This window comes from Corapipo altera, unplaced genomic scaffold (genome assembly GCF_003945725.1).
Source record: "Corapipo altera isolate COAL_440 unplaced genomic scaffold, ASM394572v1 0, whole genome shotgun sequence".
Taxonomy (NCBI): Eukaryota; Metazoa; Chordata; class Aves; order Passeriformes; family Pipridae; genus Corapipo; species Corapipo altera.
Genome location: NW_020884872.1, coordinates 18,465,655 through 18,491,418, shown reverse-complemented (window position 1 = coordinate 18,491,418; position 25,764 = coordinate 18,465,655). Strand labels below are relative to the sequence as shown.

At 40.0% G+C, this 25,764-nt stretch overlaps 1 protein-coding gene across 6 annotated transcripts in view; it reads left to right on the top strand.

Annotated features, from left to right (window-relative positions):
• FRMPD4 (FERM and PDZ domain containing 4) overlaps window positions 1-25,764 on the top strand; it is a 299,234-nt gene that overhangs the window by 186,191 nt on the left and 87,279 nt on the right. For 4 of the 6 annotated variants that reach the window (XM_027639238.1, XM_027639254.1, XM_027639273.1 and 1 more), the window contains exon 2: window positions 256-372. In XM_027639238.1, the coding sequence (XP_027495039.1) occupies window positions 256-372 (117 nt within the window). Of the gene's footprint in view, window positions 1-255; window positions 373-7,450; window positions 7,521-25,764 lie in introns of those variants that run through there. The other 2 variants (XM_027639247.1, XM_027639263.1) reach the window with 2 other exon arrangements.

Below are 25,764 nucleotides of genomic sequence, written 5' to 3'. Positions count from 1 at the left end.
GGGACTGAAAGGAAATGACAAATTCACCAACCAAAGGCTTAAAGATTTAGAAATGATAGTGCATTTTTCCACTGACTGGAAGAATATTGCAAATGTAAATAGACCTACTATAACCTCTTTTCCCTTGCCTGGGTTTTGGCTCTATATTTCACAACTGTGAAAGTGTTTGGCTGTCAAGTGAATCATGTGAAGTACAAGAGACAAATAACCTTTTGTCCCCCTCTCTCTTCCTCCCCACCTTTCCTAAAATTGCAGCCACAGGAATAAGTCTTCAGGCTGGCCTCATCCTTCAGGGACCTGGAGCTTGAACCAGGGGACACCTTATGGATGGGAGATGACGGCAAACAGAGATGGAAGAGATTACTTCATCAGGTAAGTGGGCAGTGTGAGCTGTGCAGTGTGTAGCACAGCACTGCAGCCCTGCTCTTGACTGTATTGCCTTGGAATCCTAATTTCTGTTTCAGACCTATGTGGTTAATGTCTAACAGCTTTAATTTATGGCACAGGGATAGCTTAGACTGTACTTTACTGTGCCTTGCTTTAGTACTTAGTTATTTCATTTACTCAAGAGAATGCTGATAATACAAGGACCTGTAATTCTTTGAGGAATTACAACAAAGGTCATTAAATAAAAAAAAAAAAACCATGATTAAAGAATGAGACAGAAGATCAATTTTGATTCATCAATTCTGATTCAATGACTGATACTTACACTTCTCCATCTCTGCCATGTGAAGTCTTTTGATTTGTTTATTATGTTCATTATACTGGTACTGAGAAAGTGTATATTTTGATCCTATGTAGTAAGTATTCAAATTCTTAGCTTTCCAATAGTCCTTTAGCTCTGAATTTAAAGGTTTGCAAAAAAATTGTCATTGTGAATGATGTAATTTTAAACACAATTGACTTTTCCCATTGAAAACGGTGCATAATTATTCTTTAAAATCACTGAGATGGCTTGGATAAAATACAATTTGCTGTTCTAGCAAATGTACTCTTATGTGGCTTTGGAACATATTCACTAAAAAAGGGTAATGGTAGTGAGTTAGCAGAACCATTGGCTGATTTGCAATCATGCCATTTTTAAGGTTAGAATTTTCATATTGTTCCTGTGAAGGTTTTTTTTTTAATTATTATTTAATTTTTGTCTTTATCAGCCTATTTAGAAACTTGCAGGTGCTTGGAAAAATCATGGATGAAAATTACAATTCTTTCTTTTACCACAGAGTAGAAGGATCAGACTTATTTTTAATTGACAGTTAAAAGTCCTTAATTCTCTTAAGGTCCTTCATCTGCAAAAAAAGAATTGTACAGCATAAGAAAGGTTCCGTGTTGCTGTGCTTTCTCCTCGTACCCCTTTTGCCCAGGGAGCGTGCCTCAGCTTCCTAGGAGGCATTTGGTTTTGGAGCCAAAATAAGATTTGTAGCAGCCTGGTGACTTGCAGGCTTTCAAGATTTAGAGCAATTTCAGACCTGTCCAAATTTGAACAAGTTGTCTGGGTTAATGAGGGCTCAGAAGCTGACTTTGAAATGTAGTTTTCTTGCTTCAACAGGTGTTTGTCACGCTTTGGATGTCTGTAAGACTCTGGCTATAATGCTGAACAGCGTGTAGCTGAATGCCAGGCAGAATACGTGTATTAACACAGGTTTTCTGCTTGAGCTAATTAGGTTTGTCAATAAGTGTAGGTGAGCCTCCAAAGTACTGTGCAAATGTGAGATTGATGCTTTGTTTATTCAAGGTAGTGAAGGGACCTGCACACCTTGGATGTCCATGTTTTCTGCAGACTGTTGCTATGTTCTCCTCTGTGTGAATGAGATTCATTTAAAGAACTAATATCCCACTTCTGAGGACAGGCACTACATTTGATTCTTCCTTTTTTCTCACTGGTCACAACACTGCACTTGTTGTGTAGCTGTAAACAGCTGTGGCTTACAAAATGCAGTACATTAATTTTGCAATTTGAGAATGTTTTCTAGCTTTCAGTAGCTAATGATTATTTTGTTTATTTTTTTTTTTTTAAATTCATTTTAGTACCTTAAAGTGTCATATCCCTCTCTTAAATTGTGAAAACTGCATCTAGGAACAAAAATCCAAGGCAGAATGTGCCAAATTATACCTTAAGTAATATTAGGCTTGTAGTTGTTTTGTTGTTGGGTGTTTTTTGTTTCTTCCATCCTCTTACAAGGTGCTTGTTTTCCATTCTCTTTTGGGCTCTGGTCTTTCTTCCATTTTTCTCTGTATGTGGAGAGCAGACTATGTGGAAAAATATAATCTGCTTTAAGGGATAAAGAGAATGAGGCCTCTGAGGAAGCTGATCTGTAGAGGCCTTTGATATTTTGTGCCAGACTTTCTAACCCATCAGAATCTCTGAGCAGTTTTAGGTGCAAGTTGAATACCGCTACATACCTGCACATTGTGTGATTGATTTATAGTACATATTCCTGTATCAAATGTTTTAAAGCAACAGCATTGGCTATAGCGTGTGCACCAGGCATGGATTATGGAGTAGTAATGCATCTTACATTAAATGACAGTCCCCTGGGGTACATTAAAAGCCAGTGCTTTTGGAAACAGAATGAAATCAGGAAACCATTTGGAACCACGTACTGCTGCACCAAATCACCAGGTGTCCACCTTTACTAGTGAACGTCAGCCCAGGTAGCTATTACAGTGTGACTGGGTAGTCACATGATATATATAACTTGGTTTTAGAAGAATGAGCAAAACTGAATAGACCCCGTGACTTCGCCAGCGATTCCTCTGTGGAGGTTTATAATACTTGTCCTTACTGCTGTTTGTCTGAGGAGAAGCTCTCTCTGGCTTTCAGAACAACTGCTTTTGCAAATACTACACGAAAAAAAAATTTAATTTTCTTTCCTTCATTTTTTTACCCCTGGATTTTGGGAATGACGTAGTGAGGTGGTTGTTGACAGTTATGCCTATAAAGGCAGGAGAGAGATCAGCAAGAGAGCGTTTCTTATTGTCTCCAAAGCTTTTTATAGCCATGCAGATTAATGAATTGCATCACACTTAAAAAGCAATTCAAATACTTTGCTTGGTTTTGATTAGAGATGTATAAACCAGGTATTACCACAATGCAATGTGTGCATGGATTCTGTTACAAGGAAGTTACAAGGAAGTAACATAATTCATAGCAACATTAACTGCTTTTTAGTTAAATAATTTACTTTGGGCCATATGTACATTTCCATTCAACTGCAAGCAGACATATTGTAATTTTGAAATTGTGGGAGGAATAGAGAATCCAGGAGAATCTTTTGGGGAAATGAAAAGCAATTATATAGTGTCGGTGCAAATGCTTTAAGGCATGAATGGGAAGAGATGTTTATTCTTTCTCCTGAAGCAAATTTGATTTCTTTGAAATCTCTGAAAGCCCTTATGACATGAGCTAATCAGGGCCAGCTTCCATTGCCAGGCAGCGCTTTTGTAAAAGTGTGAAAAGAGCCTCTTATCAAAATATTTTCAGATGTTACTATCAATTCATTATCTCTCCTGTACAGATGGCACAACCGGGGTCATTTTGAAAACCTCTAAAATACTTTTTCTTAAGTTTAGGCCATGGTAAATTAAAGTTTCAGAACTTCACCCATTCCCTTTTAGCTTGCCACTTTCACTTGAAATAGCCTTATGAGAAAAGTAATAAATTTCAGTATGGGAGGGTGGCAATCATCTAGTATTCTTTCAGCATGTTTCTGTACTGCACAAGCTGTATTAAGCTGGACCTTTAATATGAAATAATTTGAAAATGGTACATTTAACCACTTTAAAGGCCTCTTTTACTTGCATTTATTATATACATTGTGTAATATATGATTATGAGAAATTCTGTAATGTTAATTTGAATAAAAACATTACACTTATTAAAAATGGTTTTGGTGTGAATATAGGGCTTCAGGGAGATAGCGTGTGAAGCAGAAGGTTTTGACTGATTTTGTCCACGAAAGGTTTAGCCTCATGGCAATTTTGGCTCCTAATTTTAGGAGCTATGATCTTATTGGTTCTCGGATCTGTACATTTTTATCCTTTCCTTTGTGTCAGTCTTGCTGCTTGTCAGACCTGGAAATAAGTTGATAGAGGCAAATAAACTGGCAAAAGCTAACAAACAGTCAATCTTATGGAGAAAACAAGGAATTTTGTGTCAGCCTAGCTCCCTGAGCTAGTCCTTTGCATGGTCTGAAGTTGCACCACAGTTTAGTATGGAAGAATTCTCTGAAGGTCAGCCTGTCCAGCCTTCTGCTCAGAGCATGGCTAATGCCAGGCGATGGATGAGCAGCGTTGCTGCCACGCTGAAATGTCTGATTGGTTTTGGAACAGAGTTGCAACAGAGTTGTGCTGGCTTAAGCTTCCCTGCAACTGCACTTTAAGGTGTGAGTTGAAATAACATTTGCTGTCTTGAAAAGTCATACCTTTTGGATTCCTACTGTTGTTTATTTCTTAGGGAATAAGATACTTTGGTATTTTTGTGGATCTAGGTTCTGTCATTCAAATAAAAAACAGAGAATGCAAAATCAGTTTAGGTGAAAGAAAGTGTAGCCCTTCTCATGTGGACTCAAAGCAACACTGATTCCACTAAAATGTAGTTAGTTATTAGGCTCTCAAGACAGAGGGATCTGTTAGGTCAGCTTATTGCCATGTCCTTGTTTGCAAGAGATGCTATTGGCTGTGTTTATTTTACTTTACGCTTTTCACTGGTTATGTTTACTTACTCTTGCTACTGCCTGCGGGAGGATGACGGGAGCTATCTGTGTTACCACTTTGGTTTGCTCCCTATTTCACTCCAAGGACCCTGACCATCTGTACTTTGTGCATATTATCTTGCTTCTGTGCTTCAGTTTGGACCAAACTGAGCAAACAGCTGGGATTCTAGGCAAGACATTAAAGGAAGCACACCCAGAGATCAAAGCCTGCAGCATTATTACTGCTTGGCTTGAAACCACAGGTCAGTCTCCAGAGTGCACAGTAGAGCTGGGAGAGAACCACTTGTCACATGTCTTTCTGAATCTTGTTGTTTCAGTATGACATGGTTCCTACAACGGTTGAAATGACCAGGTGACCCACTTAGTGGATGAGGGAAATTCTGTGGATGCAGTCTACCTGGACTTCAGCAAAGCCTTTGGTACCATAGCATTCTCACAAAAGAGATGGCAGCCCCCATGGCTTGGACAGGTGCACTCTTGGCCGGGTTAAAAACCCAACTGGATAGCCAGGCCCAGAGAATAGTGGTGAGTGGTGTCACATCCAGCTGGTGTCCAGTCACTAGTGGGGTTCCTCAAGACTTAGTATTGGGGCCAGTCCTGTTTAGTATCTTTTTTGAAGATTGATATGGCATGAGGAGATAGAGTGAACCGTCAGTAAGTTTGCGGATGACACCAAGTTGGGCGGGAGTGTTGATCTGCTGGAGGATAGGAGGGCTCTGCAGAGGGGTCTGGACAGGCTGGATTGATCAATGGGCTGAGGCCAACAGTAGGAGGTTCTGTTAAGAAATACATTCAGTGCAGATAGCTTGGTAGACTGTAAGGGTATAAAAGCCCAGGGTTTCCTTTGTTCAGGGTCCCTCCTGGGAGGCACAGACTTGAACTGCTATTTTGTTTTTGCATAGTGATTAAATTATTTTAAGGATCCAGATGTCTGAGACTCTGCTATAGGAAACCTGGGGTCTAGCTGGTAAGGAAAAATGGTCTGACTGTGTGAGTGTGGTGTATGTAGCTGTAAAGGGACCTTAGTCCCAGCTTAGGTGGTGTGATTGTCAGAGTGACTCCTGGATGGCTGAAGAGAGAAGTTTCCTTAACAGTTTAACAAGTCCAAGTCTCTGCATCCTGCACTTGGGTCACAACAACCCCTATGCAGCACTACAGGCTTAGGGACAGTGGCTGGAATGCAGACCAGTGGAAAAGGACCTGGGGATGGTGGTTGACAGCTTGCTGAACATGAGCCAGCAGTGTGCCCAGGTGGCCAAGAAGGCAAATCCTGGCTTATATCAGAAACAGTGTGGCCAGCAGGACCAGGGTAGTGATTGTCCCCTGTACTCAGCACTGGTGAGGTTGCATCTCAAACCCTGTGTTCAGTTCTGGGCCCCTCACTACAAGAAAGACATTCAGGTGCTGGAGCATGTCCAGAGAAGGGCAGTGGAGCTGGTGAAGGGTCTAGAGACTAAGTTATATGAGAAGAGGCTGAGGGAGCTCGATTTGTTTAGCCTGGAGAAGAGGAGACTCAGGGGAGACCTTATTCCTCTCCTCAACTCCCTGAAAGGAGGTTGTAGCAAGGTGGGGCTTGGCCTCTTCTCCCAGGCAGCTAGTGACAGGATGTGAGGACCAAGCCTCAAGCTGCACCAGGGGAAGTTCAGGCTGGACATCAGGAAGAATTTCTTCAGGGAAAGAGTTGTTAAGCATTGGAACAGGCTGCCCAGGTGGAGTCACCATCCCTACAGGTATCCAAAAAATGACTGTATGTGGCCCTTAGGGCTATGGTCTAGTTAACAAGGTGGTGATTGGTCAAAGGTTGGACTTGTTGATCTTGGAGGTTTGTAGGTTGTACATGCCTGTTGGTAGTTTAGTCCTGTCTCAGAATATTTCTCTGGGGTTTGCTCTGTTGGAAGGTTCTGAAAACCATCAAAGGATATAAATAAAATATAGTGAAAGCCGTGATTGCTGTTACTGTGTTGTTCATCTTCCTGGGTTTTGAAAAGACTGCTGTTATTTATACCTTAAGACTGCCACAGTACATAAGGCGATAATGAAAGTTTGAAGTCACAGGAGCCACCTTCTACCCTGTAGGTATGATTTATTGCACTTTATTGAGTGCATTCCATTCCTTCATCACTAAGTACAGAAACAATGTTGACTAGATTCACTGGGAGATTTATGTGGCATTCGCAAAAATATGAGGAACATGGCTGCTGCTGTTCCGTCCACAAGAGCACTTGTGACTTGTGCAGGGTGCCATCCCCCTCAGGTGAGGGATGTGAATGGAAGCAGCTCTGCGCTAGTTTAATGCCTCAATCCAAAGGCTGACTGCTGCGTGCCTCTTTGGGCATCTCTGCTCCCAGGTGAGATGCCAAGAGAAAAGGCAGTGGAATCACACTCTCTGGCCCACTTATTCCCGAGTCCCTAAAAGGGACATCCAATGAGATTGAATGGCAGGCACTTTAACAGTGATAAAAATAGTACAACCTATATAATTAGCAAATAGAACTCTCAGCTACAGGTTACAGTAAAGCCTAAAATGTTTTATAAGATTCAAATGTGTATTTGCAAAGTACATTTGTAATGAGACATTCACTATTAAATTACATAGGATTTAAAAAAAATTAGAGCAGATATAAAATCTTATGTTTCAGACAAGCGGGTGAGTCAGCTGCTGACTGCCTAGGGCTAGGACGAAACTTCCTGTATTAATCAGGTTATTCTATAATTACAAGGTTTCTTGCACCTTCCTCTGAAGCGGGTATTGAGTGCTGTCAGAGAAAGGATACTGGACCAGGAGGACAACAGGTCTGATTGGTATGGCAATTCTTGATTTTTTCTGTCTCTTCTATGTTTTATTTTAAATTCCCTTGTCTCTAATATGGAGTGTTGTTATGAATAGTGTGCTATTAGAGAAAGAGTGCTACTCTGCTCCTTTCAGACTGCATACAAATTTGCTTTCTGTTACTAAGGGTTTGACCTACTCAAGGACAGGATCGTATGGTGGAAGGGGGAGTGGGGCTAGAAGACATGAGCAGCAGCAGGGATGTACAAATGCAAGTGACTGTTTAAAGCAAACCTGAATAATTAGAAAGGGGAAGAAGGAAAATTATATAGCAACCTGTTTATGTCAGTGGTTCGCCTAGAGACCACTCGGGCATATGGTGAAAAAGAAAGTATTGCTAAATCAACTCAACCTCCTGAAAAGAAACAATGATTTAACAATTGTCTGTCCTTCACAAAGAGTTGTTCCTCTAGCCATAAATATCGCAGTCATAAATATCACAGACAAAGTGATGTTAATACTGACTGGGATAAATCATTGCTATAATGGAGGGAGTGCTAGCAAGGAGGCGATGGTTTGTGGGGTTATTTTATTTTAACTAGAGCATGGAAAAAGGGATAGTTCATTGCACTGTAAGGCAGTTGTACCTAAGCTGGTTAGTGTGCAGTAACTCAGGAGCTAGTCACAGCAACCTGGTTCCTTCTCGATCTTCTGGCTTGCCCTTTTTGAGTCCCCTCTGCACGCACACAGAGCTCTCCCTTGCTGGACCGAGAGGATTTCTCACTGGAAAGGTGAGGGGAGTTATACAAGAAGATATGAACATGGCTGAGACTACTCAGAAGAGAAGAAGCTTTTGCTCAATCATTTGCTTTGGGTTGCCTGGATGTAATTATACCTAAGCGTAGTACAGGGAATCATACTGTGGGCCTCTGCTACAGCAAAGTCAGTGTTCCTGAGCTAGTCCTCTGTGTTTTTTTCAAACACGAACTGAATGGGGATGCCATGAAATTCAAAGTATTGCATCCAGAACACTGTTACTCTTGTGTGCTTGAAGGTGGATTAGGAAGCAGAATAAAACTTCTGGAGCAAAACCTGTATAGAAAAAATAAATCAAAGTATCCTAACCCAGAATCATAGTGTACATTATCATAGAGAGGTGCAAAGATTAAATCCTCATTATTGTTGGAGAACATATACTTCTAGGTAGCTGTTTTGTATGGAATAACAGCATCTCATCTGTGCATTGCAGCATGTAAATCCTTCTGTGGAAGCATTGCTTTGGTACACCAAGCTACCGTTCCCGGGAGTGTAAAACAAATCAATTCTTATAAACAGCTTGTGTTGGAATGACAGCCCCAGTCAGAGTCTGCTTTTCCAAGCACCTCTCTTGTAAAACAGTGTGTTCCCTAAAGAATTTGGATTAAAAGTGTGAAGTTCTGGTTCTACAAAGCCATGCAGGTGGCTGGAAGAGTGGTAGTGCTTTCTAAGAAGCTAGGTCTTATCTTGGATCACATGCCGGTAACCCCAGTGATGCAAACACAGAGGCTCTGCATATGAAATAAAGCCAGGCTCCTTGATAGTCCTTAAAAATAGAGAGAGGAATACAGCACCTGAAACACCTAAAAGGTGTTTCCTGCAGCCTACACACTGGGGCCATAATAGCTTGAAAAATTAATTAAGGGAAAGCTGTCTGATACTTGGTGATAGAATTGAGATCTTTCACAGCAAAGGCTAGGTGAAAATTTTCCCTAGAGCTTCTGTTATGACATTGAGAAAAAAATGTGCTAGAGCTAGGTTATAGAGAAAAAAGAAAAAGTATGAGAACTAGCACAGTATATGGCTGCTGTTTAAATAGCACTGTTGAGTTCACCAGTTGATTGTAGTATATGTACAGAATTTAAAATTAGTTATCTAATATGTTATGCTGTACCAGGAAATACCATATTGATGATATTTTTGCAATAGACATTCCTATACTAAGGAACTGCATACTGAGGTATATGGAAGCCAACACTGAAAAAGCCTAATTTATCCTTTTGGCTTAATTTCTCTCATATTAATATATTTACAGTTTTCTATAAAGAAAATCAAGTATAAGCCTACTGTAAAAGGTTCTGATCTGGATTGATATTGTAGGACAGGAAGAAAATTTGTTTTAGAAAGACGATACTACCAACAAAAGCTTACTGAATTTTAATTCTCATTTAGTTTTTAATTGCCCTTCTTACAATAACATAGTGCTTAATTACACACAAAATGCTCAGCTTCCAAATATAATGCTAAAAATCCTCGTATTAGGTATGTTGACATAAATGCATAAGATTAAGGTAAAGAAACAGTTTAACAGAGCTCAAATTAATCTATTCACTGACAACATTATGACTCACTGCAATACTTTGAAAGCCGTTTATCTCATGTTCGCTTGAAATCCTGAACCATTCCACAGAAAAACTTCAATTTAAAATAAACCAATCAAATTGTGTGGCTGCACAATTAAATATCACCATGGCAACAGGGATTAAGCACATGAGGTAAAGACCTGCTGACAGTGCAGAGATTATTTCAAGTTTCTGACTCTTCCAGCAGTAGACAAATGAATTTACATTTTCTGTACTGAACACTGGGAGACGTGAAATGAAAGAGATTGAGGTACTTCTGTGGCATCTTGGGACTTCAGACAGTATTTTTCTGACAGAGGAAGTAATTAGCTGGAATTACAAATAGGAATTTAGCAGATAGATACAAATAAGCATTTCCTCAGGGATTTATTTAGCATTCCATAATTAAAACCTGGAGAGACATATTATTTAGGATACAAATAGCATGGAAAAATTTTGTCATATTTAAAAAAATTTAACAGCATAATAACTGTTTTGCTTTTAATTGTTAAGTGATCTCAGGTTCACTTAGGAAAGACGGTTATTTGCAGTCTGCAATCAAGTTACATTTCTAATGTGAAATATACATATAAAGTTATACTGCAGAGTATAACTGATGTTCAGTGAAGCCATAGGAGGATACATTAGTCAGTCCTAATGTTTCTACTTCTCTCTGGCTCTACTCCTAGCTTTTTCCTATGTATTTATGAAACCTGCTGGAGATGCAGATATGCTGGCATGTATAGTTTCCAGCTTTTACTAATGTGGTTGGTTTGTTTTTGGTTTTTTTTTTTATTTCTCAGATTGGCTTTTGGTTCGGTTCATAGGATCATAGAATGGTTTGGATTGGAAGGGAGATCATCTACTTCCAACCCCCCTGCCAGGACAAGGACACCTTTCACTAGACCAGGTTGCTCAAAGCCCCATCCAGCCTGGCCTTGGACACTTCCAGGGACACATCCACATTTTCTCTGGGCAACTTGTTCCAGTGCCTCACCACCCCACAGTGAATATCTAATCTAAACCTAGCCTCTTTCAGTTTAAAACCATTGCCTCTTGTCCCATCACTGAACACCCTTGCCAGGAGTTTTTTTCCAGCTCTCTTGTAGGCTCCCTTTGGGTACCAGAAGGCTGCACTAAGGTCTCCCTGCAGCCTTTCTTCTCCAGGCTGAACAACCCCATCTCTCCCAGCCTGTCTGGGCTCTAGGAGAGGTGCTCCAGTCACTTTTCTGTCATCCTGTGAGAAGTGGAAGAGAGCCGGCCTCAATGTGCAAACAATCTGCAGCTCATCCTGTATTAGGCAGATGTAGACTCTGTAGCGCTTCTGCGATCAGATTAATCGGAGTGTTCTGTCTATTTCGAGCTCCCAGTATGTTGAGGTCAAGGTATATGCTTCCCACCAGTCCTTACTAGTGTGAGATAAGTCTTGGAATCATGCTGTTCTCTCATTCTTTGTGGTAGGAGAGACTTTCCACCCTTGTAGATAAGACACTTGGAAAACATTTTATGAGACTGGGTGGTAGATGGACCCACAACCGCACCTTTTCAGTTGGAATCAGAATTTACCAAACCTACCAGGTTGCATTTTGTTGTCTGGTTTTGATTATGGAAGTTTATACAGTCTTTGATGTCTTTGGTTCCCTATTCATTTCAAGCATAAGCTTAGGTCTCTGTGTTTAAACTCTTTTGAGTTTAAATCTCTTTCTCTGCTCTTTTGAAGAAACATTGCTTCAATTCTATTAGTTGTCTGACATTAGGTTTTGTCAGCTTTATGTTAAAGTGTCTTTCCTTGCACGTTGAGATGCAGGTTAATCTTTTTTTTACATCTTGGGATAAAAAACCTTTGTTAAAGATGCATGATAAATACAGCATATATATCTAAAAATAATTGTATCTGGTGAGTTCATAAAGGAGGAAATGAATACTGGGCACATTTTGTAGAAATGAGTGTAGAGAGTCTGTTAATACTGTCAGTCTTTTGCCATTCAAAAAAAGCAGAAGCTTATGTAAAAGTTAGCTCCTACCATAAGCATCCAGCAAATGTAAGAAGAAAAAAACAGTGAAATGTTGATGAAACTTAAGGTAAAACCAGAAAGTCAGGGATATATGAAGGATGTTTCTTAAGAAATTACTTAAATGATAAAGAGGCAGTTTCTGAGAAGTGCTATATTAGATAGTGCTGTTCCTGGGCTTGATCAGGTGGGAACAATAGTTTTACTTGTAGTCTAAAGAGGTACTTCATGTTTCTGTTCCTGCTTATAATCCCTTTTGTGCAGCATTTTCTTCTTGTTGCTGTTTTTATTGGTTTTGTTAATCCAGTCAGTGCCTTGAGCTGGACAAGAAAAGACTTGGCAAAAAGCCATCCTGATAAAAGACATTTTGTTTTGGGCATGAGGAGCTGATTCTGGCAGCTCATAGTAATGACATTTAGAGGTTTTGTTGCAAGATTCCTGTTGCCAACATCTATGGAAATGCAGTTCCACCATTTTAACAGTGTCCTAGGGAAGTATGAGTTAATGGCCTACCTTCAAGAAGGAAACTAAGAACATAGCACTGGTGTTGCATACTGACAAGTCACAGCTTTCCAGTTGTGCATCTTTTTAGTTAAAACATACATATAAAAAATAGGGGTTTCCGTGTCTTCAGACATGGGCCAAAATTGTGGCTAGGTCTTGAAAAGGACCTGGTTCCACAGAGTGTCACATTGTGACTAGCCAGAAGTTTCCAAAAGGCACTGAATGATGCCCATCAGAGGAATCCAAACATCAGTATCCTCAAATTCTATTTGAGAACAGTCCTGCTAGTTTCCCCAACTAGAATTAATTAAAGCAAGTCAAAGCTAATGGGCAGATCATAGAAACAGCTGCTTTCATGGCATGAGCCTTCAGGAACACGGATCCTGGAGGAGGAACCCTATCACCTGAACATAATGTGTAATAGCTGCACAGCTGCTTTCTCAGCCTTGCCTCTGTGACTTGCATAGGCAATTGAGCCCTGCACTGAAAGCTTGGGCACCATTAGGGAGAGTGACAGGACAAGGCTTTGTAGAGCTGCTCGGAGGGGATTTGGTTGGATGGCTTGCTTTTTTTCCATAAGCTGCTTCTCCAGCAAGCTGTACTCAGAGTCAGCAGACATTTCCCAAACATCCTTAGAAAGAAAGGATGTCATGGCTGCCCATGCTTAGGATCTGGCAGCCTGAAACAGTTGGCCACGCAGCACTTACCTTACTGTTACTGTTTTTTGGCTTTGTGCTCAAATTTAAAGAATTGACCAGCTGAACATCCAGACAAATTTACTCAAAAAATTTTGGTTTTGGCCACTGGGGTTTTTTTATTTGTCTGTCTATTTGTTTGTTTTTGTTTATAATACAGGTGCATGGGAAGTCTACCACATAAAATTGGGATTCTCATATACTAGGGGTTATATTTTAATTACCAGATGCTAGAAATATATTGACTTAATTCTCAATTTAGGTTGCAAAGCTGAAGCATGGCAAGATTAGATGAATTTTTTAAGGAGAGATTTGCTGTCAGTCTCTCCTCCCCAAATCTGTGTCAGAGATTGAGAACTGAATGTGATTTTTTTCATAACTGCTGTTTAGTGACAAATAAAAAGCTAAGTGATCCACATGTTGCCAGGCTAAGTGTTGTACCATATGTGAAAGTCATAATGATGTTTTCATGTAAATATTAATGATAGAAAGTGATTTTCTGTTGAGTTTTTTGCTAGATTTGCATAGAATACAGCACAAATGCTAAATGCTCCTGCTACATGGAAGAGAAAACTTATATGTATTTGCAGCAATCAACGAGTGTCATATTCCCTAATGAACTTTTAAGTTCTTTGGACTATCTGCCACTCTTAGGCTATCTTAAAGCTTAGCATAGACTATCTGAAAATTTATTGCTCTTCTCACGCAGGTTTTACAACTCTGACTGATCTTCCTGCCATTATACCCAAGCTGCTACTGGTACCTGACTTTGCTACTTTAAAATTATTTTGGGATAGCTTTGCAAGACAGCACTTTGCAAGTGGTCTAATGGGTACATTATAGAAGACTACTGCCTTCAATAAATCCTAAAATCATTGTTTTTACTGGAGAGCTGAATGTGGATATGTATGAGACTAAGGGGGATTCTCAGGGAAGAAACTTGTAGGGAGAGGCAGAGAAAGGGAGAAGTGTTTCATCCCTTATGAAAGTACCAGTTTCAAGATTCAGCATGAAGGTATAGAGTAGTGTGTGAATATGCGAGAGAGATGCACACACACATGTGTGTATATACACACATAGATATATCTCCTGCACTTGTACAGTGATTCTTGCTGATGAAAAGAATTGTAAGAAGTGTGTTACATATTTAGAGAAGAAATTTTTAATCATCTGGATTTATATTTTAGTTTATAAAGTCTCATATCTTTCAGTGATGTGCATGCACCTGATATAATAGAGGGATAATTAGCTGAATAACCACATCCATAAAGACATTGCAAAAAAAGCAACAAGTGTGTAAGGAAAGGTTGAAAGGAGTGATGAACGTAGGAAGCTTCTTGAAAAGCAAAGACTAGAGGGCTGTAGTGAGGTTTGTAGAAGTGCAGGCCAAGTTGGTTCTTACAGGAAAATGTTAAAACACTTATAGTGGCTTTTTTTTCATATAAAAGAGGAATGGGGGACCTCCGTATAAAGAACACAGGCAAACACAGTAAAATTCACAGACATGGTGAGGATTTATAACAAAATCTTCCCAATGATCTAAAGTGTTCAAATGACTGAGGAGAGAAATCTTGATTTATTGGCTGATTTGCTGAGAGACATCTAAGTCTTGACATTTTGGTATGCCACTGGCAAATGCCATTGCAGATATAGAGAAGTATTAATAATTACAGCTAGGCATGTTTCAGAGGGGGGATTCAAACTGTAGCAAATGCAGAAAGTGCTGTTAGGATGGTTGGAGAGGGAAAACTCAGGGGACACTGGAACACATAGATTTGCCTAATACAGCAAAAGTAAGATCAAGAGGGAATAAACACCAGAAAGAAATGAGAAATGTTTAAAACAAAAAATAATTTGTAGCAAAAAAACTAAAGGCACTCTGCATTTAGATTGCAAGGGAGAAGACCCTTAAAGATTAGAGCAACGGAGTTAATTTCCAAGTTTTCAGTCATAGCATTGGATTGAATAATCCAAAATATGTTTACATTGCTTATTGGTAGATATTTAAAGAAGGATATAAAACATAGTTTTTATGATACAGTTTAAAAAAACAAGGGATTGGAGATCATTTCCATTCCTGTTTTCCTGTGAGTCAAATGACACTTCACTTCTTTCTTTAGCATGTAGAACATGAAATCTAAGCAACATGTTTGAAAAACAGACTTAATCCACTATATGCCCTTGGAACCTTTTGCAAATATTAATGAAATAAATTTAATTATCTCTGTTAGACAGATTACTCAAGGCAATTTAGATTGTCACATAAAAAGTGGAATAAAAATCAGTGTTTTTAGTAAGCATATGGGTAATAAAAATACTCAAATGGGATGATATTCAAGGAGATGATATCATTTGACCAGGCTTTTGGATAACTGGATAAATGCTCTTTTCTAAATGCTGTCACAGAATGATGAATAAGTCTATTTTAAAAACTGCTTTCATTGAAAGATAGGAGAGGAAATAGTTTTTCCTGAAGTGTTTATGCACCGTATCAGCAAAATGCTTTTCTTTTTCTGGAAAATGGACATTATCATCAATCTTATTAAAGTATAAAACATGGAATTAGTCTGCAAATATAAGGACAAGTTAAAGGAGTATTTCTTGCTGGCAGTTTTGAGTTGTCTGATAACAACCAGGATTAGTTATAATTTCATCAGGCTATGTTGGCTGTCTCTGCCTGCCTATATAAAAAAAGTAATTGCTAGTATCTCATATAATTTTTTTGAAACACCATTTGTGGAATCCACTTGCTCCTGTGAACTTCTGCATAACTATGGTGAATATGTGTGATATTTTTGAATGAGTAGACTTTTACTACCAATAACATAAATGATAGTGCTTTGGAAACATGCTAGTTTGACAACTCAGAGACTTAAAACCCAACAATTTGAATTCATTTGGCATGCGTATGGCACAAGTTGCCAAAGCCTCCATAGCTCAGGCATCCTGTGAGATAATAAACTTCTTTCACCTAACGCTACAAGTTACCTTCAGACAGGTTGTTACTTTTGGGGTTTGGTAGGGGTTTTTTTTGATTGTTTTGAAGACTGACTTTTATTCTCAGTGTTTGATATCACAAGCACACTTTTCCTAGGAATTACAGATAAGAGTTTTCTTGAACAGGCATATCAAAAACTTGCAGTGTTGCAGCACAGACCCAGCAGTACCTACCCCAACAACCCAAGGCAGAGCTGTAGTCAGAGCATATTTCAAGGAAATATAAATGTAGTGTCAAACAAGTGATGGCATTGGAGCAAGATAACTGGCAACATATGGTCAGCATGTTCTGGTGTATATTCTACATGCTTCATCAGACCTCCTTTCTGACTAAACCAATGTCTTCTTTCGCTCCCTATCCTGATGTATATCCTATTGCTAATGCTCTTTATGAATTGTCAGGCATGTATTTTATATGTTATGGTTTCAATTAAAGTAGCACAACTGAAATAATGCATCATGCGTACAGGCAACCACTGCTTTTGCAGGCACCATATCAACACAAACAGCACGTCCATAAACAAGGCCAGTACAAACAGCCTGATCCTGTTCTTATGCATTAGCAGTTTGGTCTTGCATGTTAGGTGCTTGCAATTGGGTCATGCATACACATGCACACACAGCCTCCCTGTGTTTGTGCAGGAATGGGTCTCACCAGTAGCTTATCCACACCTGTGGTCTTCCCCACAGCAGACCCTTGTCCCTGGTCACTCCAGTGCCATACCTCAGATTACTTTTGCCCATCGGTTCCACTTCTGTAACATCTGCACCTCAATTTGGTGTTTGTGACACCTTCACCCAGATGCCGTTAGCCTTACATAGTATGACCAATACAGTCTCCTTGGCACTGTTTGCCTTGCGAGTTCCGTTTCTCAAGGATTGGCACAGCTGCTCTCCAATGTGGTGAACTTGCACATGGCTCCCCCTCACCTTCCCATGAAACCCAGCCAACCCTCACTGTACTCCCTGCAACTTGTTGCACTTCTCTCTCTGCTGTGTGTTACAGCCAGCTGTTTCTCTTGATGCGCTTTGTAGTTTTTCGTGGTTGATTAGCTGAACCTTAATCTCTGTGTCCATCAAAAAAAAAGAAAAGAAAAGAAAAATGATCCATTATGAGAACAGAAATTGCTGTGTTTACTGTGTAGTCCCAAGAAGTGTCAATTCCAAATTCTGTCAGTCAGCAACAAGTTAGAAGAAGGGTTTTGCTCTCCATTTTTCAGTGATGTTTGCATTGTAATTTTTTACATTACACTTATTGCATTTTAATCCTTTCCAACAGTACTTCAAGAACTCTAATATTTTTAGTTTATGTGCTTTTTTTGCAGTAAATGAGGATTGTTATCTAAACTGGATATTATAGATTTTTTTAAAAAATACGACTTTATGCATCTACAAAATCTTGGAAAAACTAGAGTGAAACTATCAGCTTTTCATGATCTCATTCCTTGTACAAGGGCTGCTGAATACCTCTGACCAGCAGACCCTTTTTAGCTATTTGTTACTTTACCATGCCTTTCTTGACTGAGATGAAAAATTTTGTTCCCCTCTCTTTTCTGAGACTTAATTGGTATTTTGAAAAATGTCTTCCCATTCCTGCAGAAACAGAAGTTGTTTTGCTAAAGTGCATTAAAAAGCTTGGTTCCCAATGTTTGAGACAGGTGTCTAAAAGGTGACCCACATATCATCTTTCAGCCAGGGATTTAATTTCTGTTGTTGCTGTGAAGTTCTCTCATGTTAAGAGCCTTTTGAAAATTTTGGAAATTGCCATGCTGAGTAGAATGCAGAAACTGGAATCTCCAAAGGACCATCTATGCAATGTGTCCAGAAATTGCATGGCTAAAAAGAATTATGCCGATAATGACTGCTGGACGTCAGAATGGAGAGCTGAGAAGGAAACTAGGTAAAAATATGGACAATACAATTTGAAAAGGAATTAGAGTGAATGGCATCACTTGGTTTATCTGAGTACAGGACAGTCATTAGAAAATAGGAGAGGAGGATGATTATGTGGAGAAGAAGTGGTCTGACAAGGAGTGGGGATAGGGAAGAATGGAGGACAGGGGAGGTGTAACAAATGATATCTGTAATTTGGACATCAGGAAGAAGTTTTTCACAGAAAGGGTGACTGGGCGTTGGAATGGGCTCCCCAGGGAAGTGGTGGAGGTGTTTAAGAAGAGATTGGATGTGGCACTCAGATCTAGTTGACAAGGTGGTGTTAGGCTGGACTCAATGATCCTAGAGGTCTTTTCCAACCTAGTTGATTCTGTGATTTTTTTTTGTAGCACAGTGGAATTGACTCATGGTCTGGTTATGACTTGTAGTAATCCTTGCTATGGTTCTGCTGGTTTTATTGTAAATTCATTGCTTATAAATTCTCTGTATTTATGCCTGTCGAATGGATAGAAGCATGAGGCCTGCAACATGAATGTTAATATTTCACTTTGTCAAATGCCCCAAACACTTAGCCATGTCTTATGTGCATATATATATGTGTATAGTCTACATTATTAAAACATTTTGAGAGTTCAGGAGTGACATGAGTTAAATATTGCAATTCTTGCTAACTGGATCAAAATTTGTCTTATAAAATGATATTGTCTTATAAAATGATATGTGACTAGTAGTTAGTTCTAAAGTATTCATTTCATGCTGTGTTGCTGCCTGTCACAGAGGTGTTATTAATATTTTAATTATGTATATCAGTACCACTGTCAATATAAGGCTACAAGATGAATACAGTAAAGCTCTTCTGCACAGATTGCATTTGTTCTATGTTATTGTAGACCTTTAATTATAATTCTATAAAATCTGCAGTTAAATTTAGACATTAGTTGTCATCATAGCAAATAAAGAGCCAGATTCTCTGCCATAAGTCGAGTTGGTTTCATTAATGTCAGCAGAGTCCTACTGATTTACACCAACAGAAATTACACAAAAACACTTATTATGTTTTACTGCTTCTCCTATGAGTTGTGCTACTGCAGTGTTTCATGACTTTCAGGACTCCTGGAATTACAGTTCTTTTTTTTTCCCCCACCTTTTCCTCTCTGTGCTTTCACTTTTTTGTCAGCCACTTGAGATCAAAAATATCCTTCCCTAGTTTGAGTAGTGTAGAAAAGTGTTTGATTTTGTGGTGTTTGATTTTGTGGTGTTTGTCCATATCTATTTAGGAGGCATTTTAATTTTTACTTTTTCATTAGAGATAATAGTCAAAGTTTATGCAACAATGCTTTGGTCTTTGTGAATGGGAAGCTGTCTGCCTGTAGCTTTTCTGTCTTCGTTCTGCAATCATCGGCACATAAATGTTTATGGATGTGAGTGGATGTCCTGTCAGCCCCATAGTAGCATCCAAACTGCAAATAATTGAGCACCTACTGCGCTTGATTAGGCCTACTTAGTTCATTATGGGGACCATGATGCACATCCCTTAGCTAGGTGTGTTATGGGGTCATTTTGTTAGAACATGGTCTCAGCTGTGACTCAGGAAGAAAAAAAGACCTACTTAAGAAACAGGTTTCTTTCTGCACTGCTGTCACAGGAATAGTTGCTGTGAATCCTGTGATCAGTGCATCCCAGTCAGCCTTGAATGAGCTGGCACGGATACCAGTACAAATCTTGCTATGGCAGCCTCAAGTTTAGGCTGATGTGAAGTTGAGCAGATTAAACCTGTACTGTGCTCTGCATTGCAGCAGCTGGGCTTCCCATGACACCCAAGTGGACTGGCTGAAAACTATATTTCAGACTTCTCACAGCTCACTACTCAAGTATTCACTTTTATAGAGAGTTGTCGTTAGTGATGGACTCAGATTTTCAGCCTGACCTATCTTCTGATGGAAACGCTCTCTAGGGGTGTAGTAGTCTTTTCTGCATGGGAGAATCTCATATATTTTGCTGCAGTTAACAGGCTCCTTCTTGTACTCCTGGCTTGCATCAGCAATAGTGTGGTCAGCAGAACTAGGCAGTGATCAGCAGTGGCGAGGCCAAACCTTGAATCTTGTGTTCAGTTTTGGGCCCCTCACTACAGGAAAGACACTGGTGGAGCACATCCAGAGAAGGGCAAGAAATCTGTTGAAAGGTCTGAAGCACAAGACTCATGAGGAGCAGCTGAGAAAACTGGGGTTGTTTAGCCTGGAGGAAGGGAGGCTGATGGGAGACATTACTGCTCTCTACAACTACCTGAGAGAGGGTTAGAACAAGGTGGGAGTCGGTCTCTTCTCCCAGGTAACAAGTGACTGGATGAGAGGAAATGGCCTCAAAGTTATGCCAGGAAGATTTAGGTTGGATGTTAGGAAAAATTCTTTCATGGAGAGCATCATCAAGCACTGGAACAGACTGCCCAGGACAGTGATTGTGTAAGCAACCCTGGAGGTATCTGAAAGGCGTGTAAATGTGGCACTTACGGACATGGTTTAGTGTTGGATTTGGCAGTTCTGGGTTAATGGTTGGGCTCAATAATGTTACAGGCTTTTTCCAACCTAAATCATTCTATGATTCTATGAGAACTTGCAGCTTTATTCTGTGAATATTTTTTTTTTCAGCTTCGTTGCTATTTTGGATCAAATAAAGTGTAATGTGTGTCACTGTTTCTTTTCTTCCTGGTTGTTCCCTGACTGGAACAAAAAGTACTCCACTTCTTCAGTAATTCATTTTTTCTCCACAAAATGGCCCATTCAGAGCTAGGTTCACAAAACTGCTTGATGATTGGAAGCTGCATTTGCTTTTCAAAGTAATTCATGCCTTTATGTTGGCCAGTTATGTCTTCTTGGTGAGGTAAGCTCATGATTCCTGTTCCCCACAGAAGATCATTCAGCACTCAGCATTCCTGGCCATGACGGTACAGCTTCATGTTGCATAAACGTGAATGAAATGCTCACTGAAGCAGAGGAGGGACCAAGTATGACACTTGTCAGATGACTCATTTGGCCTTGCTTCAGCTTGCCTGTGGGTAATGTTTTGATGAGATTTAACTGATGGACTTTGCAATGCAGCCTTATGCTGAGCAGGTAACAGTCAGTCATCCTTCAGTGCAGTGGGAGCTTGCTTGATGCCCATAATTTTATTTTAATCAACCTTCAAGTGAGTCACATTAAAATATCTTATTTTTAATTTCTCATGCAAAATCACTTAAAATTTGATGATTTAGTCTACATATATCCTCAAAACATTTTTTTTTAAATTAATGTTTTATAAGTCTTTTTACCCCACTCTATTAGTTCTTCCTTTTCTCCATTTGACAAGGTATTTTTTTAAAGTAGTCACTAATTTTGCAGGTGTGCTATAAGTGTCAAAGACAGTGGTTCAGAGGTTAAGAAAATGTGAAGTGCTTAGTGTTTACCCTAAGAAAAGCAGCACTCATTCCTAGGCATCTGAAAAATCTTATCTATGGTCAAGCATAGCTTAATAAATGTGAACATGAATAATAGTAATAATAATGGGTTTTTTTCTTATTCTTGATCCAATTATATAGCTAATGGCTAACACACACCATTACTTTTTGTTGCCATTATCATATCTTTCCTTAGGGAGTATAATGTTTGGGAAATTAAGTCATATATCCTCTATGTGGTTTATGTTCATATATTTATGTATGTATGTATACAAAAAGCATGGCCTTCCTTTGAGGTAATTAACTATAAAACTGACTTACTACAATTCCTTATTTGTCCCATAATGAGCAGTAGTGCTTTACTAATACACTGCTTTGTATTTTATCAGTATTATGTGGTTTGTTCCATTCAGTTTGGTTTATTTTCTGAAAGTACTTTAGCCTGTATTATTTGGCATATACAGAATAAAGCAAGCTATTTTAAAAATGTTTATCTAAGGTTAGAGATTAAAATATTATTAGATACTATAATGCTTTGCATTTGCAGTAAAGCTGTATTTAGAAATTGAGGGTTACAGGCTCTTTGGGAAGGACAGACTGGGAAGGCAAGAAAGAGAAATCATCTCTTAAGTGAAACAGCAGTTGGGAAGCAAGGAGCTCTGCTGCGGGGTTGGAATGCCAGGTAAACCAACATGGGTGATGCTACCAACATGTAGTGAGTCTACTATAGGTCACCTGATCAGGAAGAAGTAGATGAGACCTTCAGACAACTGGAAGTAGCCTCTCATTCACACACACTGGTCCCCATGGGGGATGTGAAACCACTCTCATAACTGCTGGTGTGCAACACAAAACAATAGCTTTGTGGCACAGATGATTACAGAGCTAACAAGAGGAGAAGATTTGCTGGATGTCATACGTACAGAGAAAGACCAGTTGGGGAGATGAAGGAGGAACCTTGGCTGCAACGGCCATGATACAGTGGAGTTCAGGAGCATGAGAGGAGGGAGCAGGGCAAGAAACAGGATCACAGCCTTAGACTTCAGGAAAGCAGGCTTTGGCCTGTTTAGATATCTGCTTGGAAGAATGACATGGTATCCCATGGTATCCCATGACCCTGGATTGAAGAGCAGTCCAAGACTGATCTTCAAGAAGTGTCTTGAGCTGGTTGATGGAGTATACTGTCCCACTCCACTCTGCAGTGGTGCAGCCTCACATTGAGTCCTGTGAGCAGTTTTGGGCACCACAGGAAGAAAGATATAAAGCTATTAGAGACCATCCAAAGGAGAGCTACAAAGATGGTGAAGGGTCTAGAGGGGAAGACATAGGAGAAACTGCTGGGATTGCTGCCTGGAGGAGACTGAAGGGAAACCTCACCACAGTCTACAGCTTCCTCACGAGGCAAAACAGAGGGGCAAGCAGTGATCTCTTCTCTCTGGTGAACACTGACAGGACCCAAGGGAATGGCATGAAGCTGTATAGGGGAGAATTAGGCTAGATTTTAGGAAAAAGTTCTTCAGCCAGAGGGTGGTTGAATACTGGAACAGGCTGCCCAGGGAAGTGGTCACAGCACCAAGCCTGACAGAGTTCAAGAAGTGTTTGGACAACGCTCTCAGGCACATTGTGTGGTTCCTGGAGCTGTCTTGTGCTGAGCCAGCAGTTGGACTTTGATGATCCTTCTGAGTCCTTTTGAACTCAGGATATTCTGTGGTTCTGTGATCTTCTCCAAGATTTAGTTTGGTCCATCCAACAACCAGGCAGCTTGGAAGCAGGGACAGGTGACCCAGGAGGAATAGAGATACTGTCCAATTGTGCCGGGGTGAGGTCAGGTAAGCCAAAGCCCATGGTAAGTTGAATCTGGCAAGGGATGTGAAGGACAATAAGAAAGGATTTTACAAGTACATCTGCTAAATGGCTCAGGGTCGCTGCTGGCAGAGGACACAGAAAATGCTGATGTACTCAGTGGCACCTTTGCTTCCTTTCTGGCCTTTAGGAATCCCAGACCTCTGAGACCAGAGGGAAAGTCTGGAGCAAAGTCTTGTCCTTAGTGGAGGGCAATCATGTTAAGGAACACTTAAATTGGATGTAAACAAGTCCATAGGGCCTGATAGGTTGCATCCATCAGTGTTGAGGAAACTTGCTTATGTCATTGTGAGGCCACTCAGTTATCTTCAGAAGGTTGTGGCAATCAAGGGAAGTTCCTGAAAGTGAGAAAAAAACAAATACCATGCCTCTCTTCCAGAAGGGTAAGGAGTGGGATATAGGGAACTACAGGCTAGTCAGCCTCACCTTGATCCTGGGAAGGTGATGGAGTAACTAATCTCAGAAATTATTTCCATACTCAGGAAGGACAAGAAAGTGACCCAGAATAGTCATTGTGGATTTACAAAGAGTAAATTATGCTTAAGCAATCTGACAACCTTCTAAAATGATGTGGCTGACTTGAAGGGAGAGCAGTGGATGCTGTTTACTTTTACTTTAGTGAGGCTTTTAACAGTCTTCCATAACATCCTCAAAGACAAGCAGATGAAGTAATGGTGCAGCAAGTGAGGTGGATGGAAAAGTGGCTGAATGGCTGAGTCAAGAGGGTTGTGGTCAGTGGGCCAAAGTCCACTTGGAGGCCAGGCACTAATGTGGTATCCCAGGAGTTGATACTAAGCTCAATACTTTACACATCTGCATTAATGACACGAAGGGTGGAGCAGAGTGCACTCTCACCAAGGTTACAGAATGTAAAAAAAAGAACTGGGAGGAATGGTTGATACACTGTTTGGGTGTGATGCTGTTTAGAGAGACCTTGACAGACTGGAGAAGAGGGCAGGCATTGAGGGAGGGACAACCCCATGCATGAGTATAGTCTGGGACCTAATCAGCTGGAAAGCTGCTTGGCAAAAGAAGACTTGTGGTTCCTGCTGTACTCCAAGCTGACCATAAGCTAGAAATGTGCCCTTATGACAATGGCAGCCAACAGCATCCTGGACTACGACGTGTATTGCTGGCGAGTCAAAGGAATGTGGTCATTCCTCCCTGCTCAGCGCTGGTGAGGCCGCATCTGGAATCCTAGGTCCAGTTCCCCAGAGAGGTTGTGGAGCCTTCATTGTCAGAGATATTCAAAACCTATCTGAACACAATTTTGGACAATCTGCTCTAAGTGGCCCCTGCTTGAGAAGTGTCTGGACTACATGATTTTAAGAGGTTGTTTACAGCTTTAATTGCTCTGTGACTCCGTAGCTTCTCTGATACACCTTCTCATCTTCAAGCAATCTGTTAGATTGTTACTGCTTCCTGTGCAGAAGTTGTGCTTAAAGAATATGTTTGCATTTTGACCAGAAATTGCTTGGGTGTTGTTAGATGTATTTAGAGGGCCATATCTGTGAATCTTTCTGCACATGATATTTCTATTAATGTGTGTAGAATGAAACCTATGATACTGATGCACTTAATGCTCCAAAACTTCTGTTATTAAAGCCTTTATTGCTTTTATCAATTAATTTGCACTAAAGCTGCTACAGACCTTCTCAAAGAGATCCTATTGTTTTAGACACCATTGAGTTAGAAGCCTCTGTAAATTAAGCAGTACTGTATGAAGTTTTCAGGGATGAGAATTTGATGAGGCCATACAGCTGAACTATTAGAATGGTCTTTGATATGCTCCTGCATGTGCTACTTAACACTTTCCAAACAAACCATGGTCATAAGTTAGGGTTTAGCAGGGGCTGTAGGGCTCTTGTAGTCCTCACAAGACTTTTTGGACCTCTTAACTTCTGTTGTGGAGGTTAAGAGAATAACTACAGTGAGAAGTACAGTGCAGTAATAATGTTGGCACAAGCTGTTCCAGGCCACTTGCTCTCAGAGCCGGTGAACAGCGTCTGGCATAATTAATCTATTGGTATTGCTATAGTGACAGAAATAGTCTAGGCTAATAGTGCTTCCATATTACTTGGAAATACATAATAGGGAGGTGGGGGATAGTCCTTTTGCAGAACAGGACTGATTATCTATTGAGAAGTACCTGGGGAATGATAAATGAGGAATTGCTTGGAGAACACTTCTGTCTTAGTAAAGCTGCATTTTCAGTTTTCATTATATAGTGAATATCCATTTTTGTCAGTTATCCAGCTGGCTGAAGTTATTTTTTGCCAAAGGAGAATTTTTTTTTCCTAGAGAACCCAGGTTAAAGAAATTCTTTCCCTTCAAGGCTTGATAAAGGATACTTTAAACACGTGCTGTGTAAATTTGAAAAGGTGCACTGTGTTGTCACTGAATCTTACAAAGTACATGAAGTGTAATGTTATTACCAAGCTGCTTGAGGCTTTGCATTGGTTAAAAATTGATGGTACCCCACAACCACTGTGGCCATCAGA